Source organism: Ctenocephalides felis, unplaced genomic scaffold (assembly GCF_003426905.1).
Source record: "Ctenocephalides felis isolate EL2017-DRISC unplaced genomic scaffold, ASM342690v1 CF-g0.4_SCAFFOLD_00610, whole genome shotgun sequence".
NCBI lineage: Eukaryota > Metazoa > Arthropoda > Insecta > Siphonaptera > Pulicidae > Ctenocephalides > Ctenocephalides felis.
Window position 1 is genome coordinate 1 of NW_020536764.1, and position 12,233 is coordinate 12,233.

Sequence of the window (12,233 nt, forward strand, 5' to 3'; positions counted from 1 at the left end):
TTAAAACTAGCTGTAAGTGGAATTCTGTCTTGAGGCAATTATGCATCGTGCCTTAAGGCAATTGCTGGAACTTCCCGTACCGTAACGAAATGTTCGAAGAATACTGAATGTTTTCAAATAGATTATTATAAATATTGTAACATTGTCTAATATTTATAGAATTATATAAACTGAATCAAAGTTGAAATTATTTTTAAAGTATATTAGAACTATAGTCAGAATTAAAAATAAAATCTCAATTATTTTCGATATACAAAAAATTAAAAAAAAAACACAAAAAAAAAAAGTTTGTACAATTTTTTTTTTTCCAAAATTAATTATTTTGTTAAGGCAAGCAGAAAGTTCTTTGAATCATTTAAATCGTACGCTTAGTTCGCTCAAAACTGCCATTTTTTACATATTTAGCTCCGTATCTTCGAATGGCTGGCCTGCCTTTGCCAAAAAACTAATAAACACTTCTCCCAATCATTACTAATTGAATGTTTTTTTAGATCATTCAAATCGGATACTCCGTTTTCTCAAAAAGTCGATTTCTATTTTCTGCACTCTTTGCTCCGTATCTCCGAAACGGCTGGACCTGCCTTTGCCAAAAACTAATCAGCTCTTTTCCCTATCAATAGGAATCGAATGTTTTTTGAACCATTCAAATCGGTTGATCCGTGCGCCCGAAAACGTGACTGAAATTTGTATCCATACATACATACATACACACACACACACACACACATCCATTTTTTCTGAGGTATGCCAAAATTTTCAGAAACCTTCAAAACGTCGAGAAATGTAAAATTTTCAATTCCGATTTTCGGCCCATTACAATAACTTACCCTACGGGAAGTTAATTAGTACTTCTTCTGCGCGTAAGATGAGTGAGCTATCATGCAGATAAAAGACGCATACAATATTTTTTTTCGTTTTTAAAAAGCGAATAGTTTTTGAGTGCCATTTCCACCAAAATTAAAAATATTCGTACTCCCTCTGGAATCAACTTTAGTGCAAAGGATTTCAAAAAGCTCATGATTTCATGAAAAAAATCTATTTAAAAAAATAAAAGATACGTATAAAGGTATATAAATGAAAATTCAAGGTCTTTTACTGACCAATTATTGCTTTTTAATTATTTTTCTTGTGACACAATTAATAGTGTAGAATGTCTCTTTCGAGTCCTTCAAATCCTTTGCCATTTCAAAATAGAGAAGTTCGGTAAATTTATGATAGAGAAAGTTGGCTCATTTAATTACCTTTAAAATAGTGTATTGCAAGTATTGATAAATCAGAATTAAAAGAGTTATAATTCAATGAATCCGGTGGGTGGTGACGGAGTGCAAATTGTTTTCACTTCTGAATTTAAGATTAAGAATAGCCTATTTCCGACACACGTTTTTTTCCTCTCCATTTACTGCAATTTTGTTGATCGTAGTTTGAATAGAGCACATGTGAACATGATTTGACAAATTAATTCACTTCAAATATAAACTTAAGTAAAAATGTTTATAAATTTATTAGTGAGAACAAAATGTAATTTAGATATAAATTACTAAAATCCAGTTAAAATATGGTACAAATATATAAAAATTATAGGCAACATTATTGAAGCCATTATTTTGGGTAGAAAAAACCAATGTAATATTGTACCTTTACCGGGAATGCTATTTATTAATTCTTTCTGAATTTGTTATACCATTTAAAAAAGTTCAATTTTCAACACGTGTAAATTATGCTATAAACCACAAAGGCAGGCGATGATTAGGGAATGCAATACCGATGGAAAATTTCAATACCGGTATTTCGGTAATTTTTCATTTTAAAACCGGAATACCGGTAAATTACCGGTATTTTTATTATCTTAAACAAACGTAAGCAAAGTTGAAAGTTACTAATACAAATATAAAAAATGTATATACAATTACAACTATATTCAACTGAACAATAAAAACAATAAAATAAAACAATAAGTTTATTTTTTTAAATAATAATTTAACAAAATTATATCCACTTTAATTAATTCATTATCACTATCGAGTATATTAAGTACTTTTCATCAAAAACAAACTTATGAGTAAGAAAGACCAAAAACTCATAAAAGATCATATTACATTATTATAATAACTGTATTGTCTGTATCCGATGTGTTAAATTCGCATAATCACCAATATTTTAAAAAATAATTTTCTACACTAATTTAAGATCGGATACTTTATCAAGATAAATAATAAGTTACTATAATTGTTGAGTATTGTTATTTAAAATAATGTGATGCTTTTATAGTATTTTCAAACTTCGAAACGATTCGAAAAATAATATTTTATAATTGTAATAAGAAGCAAAAATATTTAGTAATTATCATAATTATTATGTATAAAGTTAGAAAAAAATAAAGATTACGCAGAGGTAATCTGTATGATATAAAATATTTTGACGAAAATATCACTTAAAAAACCGTTACATTTTTACATAAGATGAAACAATAAAGATCATTATCTATCAGTCCAGTTCTATTTATTGTAACACGATATGAAGCCCTTAGTAAAGCAATAAATATTCAGTTTAATGACGAGTTGAGATAATATTTGACATTTGTTTATCCTTTAGAATCACTTGAAGATATGTCTATTGTTTCAATCATTTGTAGCTGTTTATGCGATTATGGAATTTAAAGATAAATTTGTTTCGAGAAATTTAAACTTTAGTGTATTATGTATCAAATAGCGAAAATACCGGTATTTTTGGGGTAAATACCGGTAAAATTACCGCCGAAAAATCGGGCGGTTTACCGGTAATTCGGTATACCGGTATACCGGTATTGCATTCCCTAGCGATGATTGTTTGTGTGATACATTTGGAAAGTCAATATTTTAGTCGTGAATAAACAAAAAATCATTCATTTTTACATCCACACCTACAGGTATGACTAAAAAATTGTATAACCCTTGACATTAAAATGAATTGAGCTATTGGAAATAAATTGCAGTGTTTAATTTTTATTATATAATTTTATTGAACATATTTTAATATTTGTTAAAGGGATAATTAAAGTGTTAACTGTGGGAATTGAGAATCATCATTTTATTTGAAGCAGTTCTACATTCACTCATTTATTGATGTAAATAGTAATTCGAAAAACAATAATTATTAATTTTAACTGAACGGTGAATATTAGTACAGGACTTTGAAAAAAATGCAGAGTTGGGTACAGGACAACATCTGTCGGGTCATCTAGTATATATATATATATATATATATATATATATACACCTAAGTCTGTTTTTACACGGAGATTGGTTCCAGAAGAATCCGTGTAAAAAAAAAAAAACGTGTAAAAAAAGACATTGATCTTATACAAAAATGGGTGATTTGTTCCTAATCTCTAAACCTATTAAAATTGGTGAAAACAAGAATTTTAAGAACAAGAATTAAATTAGTGCTATTCACATTTGCTTTGACCAGTAAAAATTGTTTGTACGCGCTAAAGGGGAATTCACTTAAATCTTTGCGCTAGTGTTCGCAAACTATCGATACTATCGATGGTTTCAGACTTTTTTCTTTCATAAATACTTTTTTTGTGATATGAACATACTTCGCAAAAATTTAATTTGACAAAAAAATTTAGGTACATAAAATTTCAAATCGTGCTAAATGGAATAAATTCGTGTAAAAAATTTAAAAATATTCAATTTTCAAACCGTGTTATATCAAAACCGTGTACAAAAAGACCGTGTAAAAACAGACTTAGGTGTATATATATATCAAACCCTGATTTTGCAATTTTGTAGAAAATTCAGTATAATTTTGTAAATATTGGGTTTGTTCAAAGCCATAGCAATTGCCGTGTTATATTGTTCCTATATAGCTCTTGCAAAAGTTCTTCTCTTTGTTCTGAGAATAGGCAGCATGTCCAAAGGATGTGGTCTATTTTTTGAAATTCTGGTCCACAAGAACAGAAGGGGTCTTGTGTTCGTCCAATTTTGTATAAATGAGGCCTACAAAAGGTGTAAGCGCATCTAATTCTATTTATCATGGAAATGTCTTCTCTGGTCATTTTTAGTTTACTGAACCAGGTACTAAATGTGACTTGGGGTTTGCAGGGTTTAAATAAAGAGCCCCTTGAAGTCGATTCTAGGTCATAATCGTTTTGCCATTGATTTAGTCCTCAAGTTCTTATTAATCCTTTTAAATCCGTTATTGGGGTCGTTTTCATAAGAACTACAGCCGTGCATGCTTCTTTTGCCAGTTCGTCCGCCCCTTCATTTCCACAAATTGAGGAATGGCCTTTAATCCAGGCTAACTTAATTATATATCCAGAATCCAGGAAGACTTTTATTTTGTGAATAGTATCAAGAGTCAAGAAATTTCTATCTTCTCTTGGTTTGTACAGGGCTAAAAGGGCGGATTTGCAGTCTGTAAAAATTATTGATTTTCTGAGATTTTCATTTTTGACGTACTCAAAAGCCGCATTGATGGCTGTTAACTCTGCTGTAAATACCGGTGCAAAGCTAGGTAACTTGAATTGAGATCGCTTATCTTTATCAGTCAGTGTAAATAACTGAAAAGTCTTTATAATTGTGTTGTAAACATTCTTCAAAATCTAGGTTTTGAATATGATTTGTGATATTGTGTGCAATGTAAAATTTCTGACACCAAGAGATGTAATTCTTGGAAAAAGAGCAATAAAAAAGCAGGAAATTTACTGTTTGTATAAGTCATATCTTCCAAGGGTTTGATGCAGTAGAAAGCAGTTATCAGAGGCGGAGTAGGTTTATTCTTCCAGTAAATCACTCTATAATGCAGCTCAGCTAATGTCTGTAGTTGTTTTATAAAGAACGTGTAATCTGAGTTAAACTTTTTAATTACGAACCTGTTCGTAAGTATTTCTCTTCTGATTTTTACTGGGGACTCGCCAGCTTCCACTAGAAGGGAGTTGCAAGGTGTTGACCTTATAACCCCCAGACATAATCTTAATGCTGAGAATTGCACCTTGTCTAAGGTATACTGATTCTTAGAAGATAATCCTTCATAAATCTGACATCCGTAATCAATATGAGATCTTACGATGGCTTTGTATACGGATATAAGGGAGGTCGGATGTGCTCCCCATCTTGTTCCTGATAGTATTTTAATAATATTGATTCCTTTTTCCGATTTCTGTACCACTTCTCTGATGTGTGTCTGGAAGAACATGTTTTTATCGAAGGTTACTCCTAGAATTTTTATACTGTCACATAATTTGACCTGCAAATTGCCTATGTTTAAGACGAGAGAGTTCAGTAAATTTCTATGTCTGCTAAAGATGATCGCTTTTGATTTGGTCGGAGATAGACTTAAATTATTAGCGTTAAGCCACGTTGATACTTTAATAAGAGAGTCTTGGATTTTATTTTTGCATTCTTCCATTGGAGCAGCGGAGCAATATATAAATATGTCATCAGCATATTGGAGTATTTTAACTCCATTTAGTGTTTGTGTATTAAGGTCAGACATATAAATATTGAACAGTAAAGAACTCAAAATTGAGCTTTTGTAGTAGACCCGTAGAAATAACTCTTCAATAATCTTATTTTTGAATTTAATGTAAATTGCCCTGTTTTCTAACAGTGACATGATAACCTTTGTAATTTTATGTGGTAGGTTCATACAATTTAATTTTTGTATCAATATATTGTACTCCACATAGTCATATGCCTTGTGGACATCTGCGGCTATTAATAGTAAGTATCCATTCCTTGAGTTTGAGATGTGTATATCATTCGATAATACACTCGTAGGTCAATTGTACTACATCCACGCCTAAAACCCATCTGGCAATCATTTAATAGAGATCTATTTTCTGCATAGTATTGAAGTCTTCTTTTTAGTAAGCCTTCGAAGGTTTTATGTAACATTATATATGTAATGTGATCTATTCCGGGAGCGCTATCCTTTTTAGTTTTCAGAAATAGGTTTAGTTTTTCTAGACTAAATTTGGCGTTTAATTTGGAGATATCTTTGTCTATATTATGAGGAATGTCAACCATGGCTTCCCTTTGGGCTGAGTCCGGAGCAAAATTTTTTAGGATGGATTCGTAGAAGTCGGAGTTCCCAGGAATGAATTGAGTGAATCGATTATTTTTGTTGTTAAAGGATTTGATTAAGTTGCACATGTGCTGGAACGAATTGCTCCAAGAATTGCAAGACAAGATACTCACCTAAGAAAATCAATATCACCGTCTGAGCGGTTAACACTGACATTGAGATTTCTTGCTACTGGTAAGTGGTATAAAACAATTATTTAAAATAATTCAAAAATATTTTTTTTACTGTTTATTTATAAAAATTGTACCAATATTAATTGTAAATAAATTATATTACAGGTGACAGGTATCAGTCATTAAGCTATTTGTTTCGGATTCCACCAACAACTATTTCTCGTATTGTTCCAGAGGTGTGTGATGCTCTGTAATTGGAATTGAAAAATGATTATTTGAAGGTATGAGAAAATGTTAAATGTTGTCATAATATTGCGTTAAAGTAGTCTCGTTTTGCGTTGGAGAAATCATCTGGCATATTACGAGAGTGCTCGATGAACCGGAGTACTCACTCAAATTACTTAGAGAGAGCATAGAGTGTGTACTGGGGGAGGATACTTCTCGCATGTCGTCTTCCTCATTTGCGTCTAAAATAGCTTTCTGAATCTTGAGTTTTATTTTTTTTCGGTTATCTTCAGAGCGTATTCCTCTCAACTCTGCAGTAACACACTCCAAATACGTCCAATTGATCTTTCGGAGCTCGTAAACAAGTTAAAGCTTCATTCAGCAACTCATCATCCTTTTTAACTGAATCGGGTGCCCTTTTTCATGAGGTTTTGTATCAGAAGTCTGCCCAGGCCCCGAATTATCTTTTATCTCCTCATCATGATGGCCCTAAAAAAAATAAAATAACAAATGAAAATTATTTGTTGTTTGATAGAAAATGATTTGTTCTTTTTTTTACAGATTCCTTGTACATCAGAGGAGTGGGAAAATGAAGCCAACGATTTGATCTTACTTGGAACTACCCAAATTGCATAGGAGCTATTGATGGAAAACATGTGGTAAAGAAGGCACTAGAAGATTCAGGAAGTCTATATTATAATTACAAGGGTACACAGATTATTGTATTAATGGCTCTTGCGAATGCTGATTACAAATTTTTGTATATAGAAGTAGGATGTAATGGGAGAGTGTCAGACGGGGGTGTATATGCGAATTGTTCACTATCGGCATGTTTGGAAAACAACTCTTTGAATATACCCGAAGCAAAGCCATTATGTGACCAGTCAATTCCGGTGCCATATGTCATTGTTGCCGATGACGCTTTTCCATTAAAAACCTACATTATGAAACCATTCCTTTTTAGAGACCAACCTGTTCAAAATCGTGTTTTTAGTTATAGACTTTCTCGAGCACGTCGCGTAGTAGAAAATGCATTTGGTTTGCTTTCGATGCGTTTTCATTTTCTTAGAAAGCCAGTCGAACTATGTCCTCAAAAAGTAATAAAGCTTGTTCAAGCTGCTTGTGTGCTACGTAATTATTTAATTGAAAAAAAGTCGACCAGATATGTTTCTGAAGGTACTGTTGACATGGAAGAAAATGACAGGCTTATTGAAGGTTGTTGGCGAGATGACCCACTTTCACAAAATTCATTTTATCCATTACAACAAGCAGGCGCGAGAAATCTAACTTGCACAGCTTAGCAACCCAGACAGCACAAGACATGCCAGGGAATGTCCCACTTGTCCTCACAATCTCCTAATATCGCGATATCCTATGAATATCCTATGAATATGCAACGGGACGTCTCAAAACCAAAGGACTCGAGCAGGTATAACGAACGGTTCACGAACATGTCGCTCTCATAAGCGCACGGCTTGAGACCTCTAATCCTCTAAACGTATATGTTTGTCCCTTTCTCTTTCGTCGCGTCGGTTTTGCGTCCTTTAAGGTTAAGCTAAGCGTCATCGTCATCAAACAGACGCTTATATGTAGAATTATCATAGTTTTTTAGTAATTGAGTAATAATAGTGAAAATTTTATTTGTTTTATATAATTATATGAGCGTGTGTTATAAATAATTAATATTATTTATCAAAATACTCTAAAATTGAGTAATAATAGTGGAAATTTTATGTGTTCTATATAATTATATGTGCGTGTGTGTTATAAATATTGCAGCAACATATTGAAAGGGGGGCAGATATAAACGATGGTAATTAAAGCTTTCTGTGTACTGTTATTTGAAATAGAATTTTTATGGAGGCTATTCTTCTGAGCAAAGATATCAAAATACAATTGGTAATCAAAAGTTTATATAGATTTATTTTTATTTGTTAACTTTATCATATACTAAACAAACTTTCTCTTTATATTCTGTATTTAGCCATCAGAGTCCAGCTATGAAAATCCATTTTTGATGATGGTTTGAACAAAGAATTTTGCTAGGGACGAGGAAAGGGCAAAAATAAATTTTGTGATCTAGTGCCTTGCGATGTCATCACAGGTAATTTATATATCTTATACTTATGATGTGTTGTAAATTATGAATTAAACTAATATATAATTAATTCCAGGAATTGCTTTGAAAAATTTGCCGCATGAGACATAGTTTACTGTTTCAGAGGCTGCAAAAAGCTGGCTGCGACGTGCCAATAAATATTAAACAAGGTATTTTTGTGAGATGTGTACTATGTTTTTCCTATTTACAAAAAAATCATGATTATTGACTGGTTAGTTGTATCAATGTTAGTGCAAAATTTGTGCTGTGTACACATTTTTAGATGTAAAAAACCAAGTTTAATATTCACTCGTAATGACATCAAATTGTGTCGATATATTTGGAATTAGAGATTATTTTATAAATCTCTGTCTATTTTGATTGATGTATCGCTCTTAAAGAACTTACTCATATATATATATATATACATATATATATGCATTTATTCATTTGTTTTCTATTTCAGGAGAGAAAATCAACCATGAACTAGGATTGAATGCCGAATTAATTATATTTTTAATATTGTAAAATAAGTTATTTTGAATTAAAGTTGTATATATTAAATTTTGTTATAAAATTATCTCAGAATTTTGTTATTTTGTAATAAAAGTTTACTTTGTGAAATTGTGTTCTTTATTTTATTTTTAATCCAAATTTATTTTTCATCTAAAAAGTAAAAAACAATTCCATAATTATATCCTATTCATGTCCGGTTTATGTCCGGAATATCCCGCGCGGGATATCCTACAGAACGTCCCATAGGTGCGACATATTAACATGTTTCGGATAAGATCAGGATAAGCGGGATATCCGTAAGGCTATCGCAGGGACAATGAATGTCCGCGCGTGGATGTCCTGTGGACGTTTTCCAGGATGTCTTGTGTTGTCTGGGAAGTACGCGAAAATTTTAAATCGTACTTTATGTCCAGAGCAGGTGAACTACGGTGGCAATATAAATATGCTTGATTTTTTTATTTATTAATTTTTATCTTATTTTGTCATATGATTTTTGTTATATGATTTTGTCAAATGTATCCTACAATAAAAATTTTAAATCACAATATGAATTTACTTTATTTACTTACCAGCACATCTGTAATAATAACATCAGGGGCACTGCCAACACTGACAATTGAATCCTCTGTTGAATTTATCTGGATATTCATAAACTTGACAGCCTCAAAAAACTCCCACTTTGGTTTATATCTTTCATCTGCACCCTGACCACTTTTGAACTTTAATCAAATGCTCACTTAACTGGCATCTCAAATTATGAATTTTGTCTTTTACTGTTTTAACACCCAAATTTAAAGACGTTGCTATTGTTTCCAAGTACTTATATTTCAGGTTTCAATTCCTATACTCCTTCAACCTGACATTCCACAATTCTGGACGATCCTCCACCATTTCAATTAATTGAAACACTTTATTTCTCTCCCAAACAAACTTTTCGCACTGTTCTTCATCACATAATGCTTCCATTTTCCAAAATAAAAAAAAAAAACTTCTTGGGAACACAAATAAACACATAGATAAATAATCTAACCTATCATACATAACCTAGCAAAGCAAAACACAAAAAACTGTACGTATAGTACAAAAAAATATCCAACAAGTTGAATAATGCTAGAGTTAATAGCTAGAGCGTGGAAGTTGTGCAGAGACCCCTGTGTACACTGAATTGTGTAGCGAGATTGTCTACGGAGAGCGTAGAGTGACTCTCGCTAGAGAGCTCTAGTAGCTGTGTACACTATGGGACTCTACATAGAGCGCTCTATTAGTGCTCTAGCTAGAGCGACTCTAGCCCAAAACTCTACGGTGTATCGGCATCTTAAAACAAGCAGCATCTTAAATCATCTGTCTTTATGCATTCTTGTAAGGCGTGTTTTTCTGCGCATTTTGAACATCTAACCTCTCCACGACCCTGATCACGAACGTGTCCAAATCTCCAACATTTGTGGCATTGGATTACTTTTTTCACAAATGGGGTTACTGGGCATTTAACAGAGTGGATCGCTACTTTTTCTGGCAATTTTGTCCCTTTAAAAGTAAGTTTAACACAATGTGATTTGTATGTCGTATGATTTTCTTTTTTTGATCTTATACATTTTACTCCCACTATCGGATACTCGGATTCGATGAAATCTAAAGTTTCTTTCTCAGGTAATTCGCTATCAACGTCAAAAATGATTCCGGTCCGCACCGTTGAATATTTGGAGATCTACGCTCTTAGATTATTCGATTTGAAAAAATCATCATCTAATAATCTGTTAACTGTCATACCATTACTTAAAATCAATTTCACTTTGTTTTTGCCAATCACTCTAATTTCTTCCAGATTTGTTTTCAAATTTGGCCATGCTTCATGAATTTTTATTCCAAGTGTGATAGGATGCAGGCGTCCTATGTTATTATTATAAGATTCTACGTATATTATATATATGGTCCTTTATCGTAACTGTCATATCGTAGTTTATACTGTTCGTAATTGTCGGGCATCATTTCGTTTTCTTTGGCATTATCTTTTGTTATTTTACTTGAGTCCTCACCACAATCATCAAATTGCATTACGTTATCTAACTCGTGAAAGTCATGCAACATTTTATTATTCTGATTATTTATTTCGGTATTACTTGACTGCGCACTAATATTTTTATTGGTTATTTCTTCATTGCTTGCATGGATTGTTTCTTTTATTATTATTTATGATTTATTGGTTTGATAAACTAGTATATTAGCCATATACATGAGTTAATCTTATTTAAACATTTATACTTTATTACATCATATCTACACTATATCTTAAAGTCTTGTCTTACGTATATATCGTTGACTTATGTATATTTCATTTGATATAAGTATACAGAGCACCATATAATCTTATATCTGTCAACATTGTTATAAAATTAATTTGAAGGGAGATTTTTTGTTTTATTATTTCCTCCCATAGTTTTTGTCTGCCCTTTTCCCAACGCTTATACTCCATGATGATGTGCTCTGCATCCGCCCTAGTCGCTTCGCCCAAGCAATAGCAACTAGGATCGATATCGATCTCAATTCTGCTTAGATGGAACGGAGCGTATGAATGATTGAGTCTTAATCTACATAGTGTAGCGTAAAACGGCCGACACTCCGTAAATCCGTCATACCATGGTTTGGCTGGAATTTTTCCTTGTATCATACCACAAAATCTACCTTTAATTCTTATAGACAACTGAAAATCCAATTGCCAAATGTTCCGTATGTTTGCTCTGTTAAATCTTTATATGTCTCTATATGATAATCCATCCACAGCAACAATCCCTGTATTCATGGCATCTTTGGCGCCGTTAACCGCCGCTTCGTTGCCAGCTATCCCAATATGGCTTCTTACCCATATAATGCGTAGCTCGTATTTTTTTATAATATCGCATGTATGACATTTAGTCCTTTCCCAACGACAACATGCCCTCAAGAGCAGACCTGCTATCGCTGATTATGACCGATTTCTTCACATTATGTTCATCAATATATTTTACGCACCTATTAATAGCGTACATTTCCGCTGTATATATTGACGCATCTTTATCTAGTCTATATTTTGTGAAGGACTTTGTCCCCTGATGGTAAAAGCACGCACCAACACTATCTGAATTCTTCGAACCATCTGTATAAAATATATCATAGTCTTTAAATGTTTCATGTATACTTCCTTCGACCTCCATCCTACATTTATTGGTATCTCCGCT

At 32.4% G+C, this 12,233-nt stretch overlaps 2 protein-coding genes across 2 annotated transcripts; one reads left to right on the forward strand and one right to left on the reverse strand.

Annotated features, from left to right (window-relative positions):
* Positions 1-4,150: 4,150 nt before the first annotated feature.
* LOC113366618 lies at positions 4,151-5,478 on the reverse strand. The gene is made up of 2 exons (XM_026608256.1): positions 4,689-5,478; positions 4,151-4,521 (listed from the first exon to the last, which is right to left on the reverse strand). Exons 1-2 carry the CDS (start codon positions 5,476-5,478, stop codon positions 4,151-4,153), a joined length of 1,161 nt encoding a protein of 386 aa, XP_026464041.1.
* Positions 5,479-7,135: 1,657 nt separating this feature from the next.
* LOC113366628 lies at positions 7,136-7,708 on the forward strand. Its single transcript, XM_026608267.1, has one exon. It carries the CDS (start codon positions 7,136-7,138, stop codon positions 7,706-7,708), a length of 573 nt encoding a protein of 190 aa, XP_026464052.1.
* Positions 7,709-12,233: the final 4,525 nt, after the last annotated feature.

Coding starts and splice junctions, on each gene's coding strand:
- LOC113366618 (XM_026608256.1), bottom strand. CDS start 5,478: ATGTCTGACCTTAATACACAAACACTAAATGGAGTTAAAATACTCCAA. Junction 4,522..4,688: donor AGATATGACTTATACAAACA/GTAAATTTCCTG, acceptor TGACTGATAAAG/ATAAGCGATCTCAATTCAAG.
- LOC113366628 (XM_026608267.1), top strand. CDS start 7,136: ATGGCTCTTGCGAATGCTGATTACAAATTTTTGTATATAGAAGTAGGA.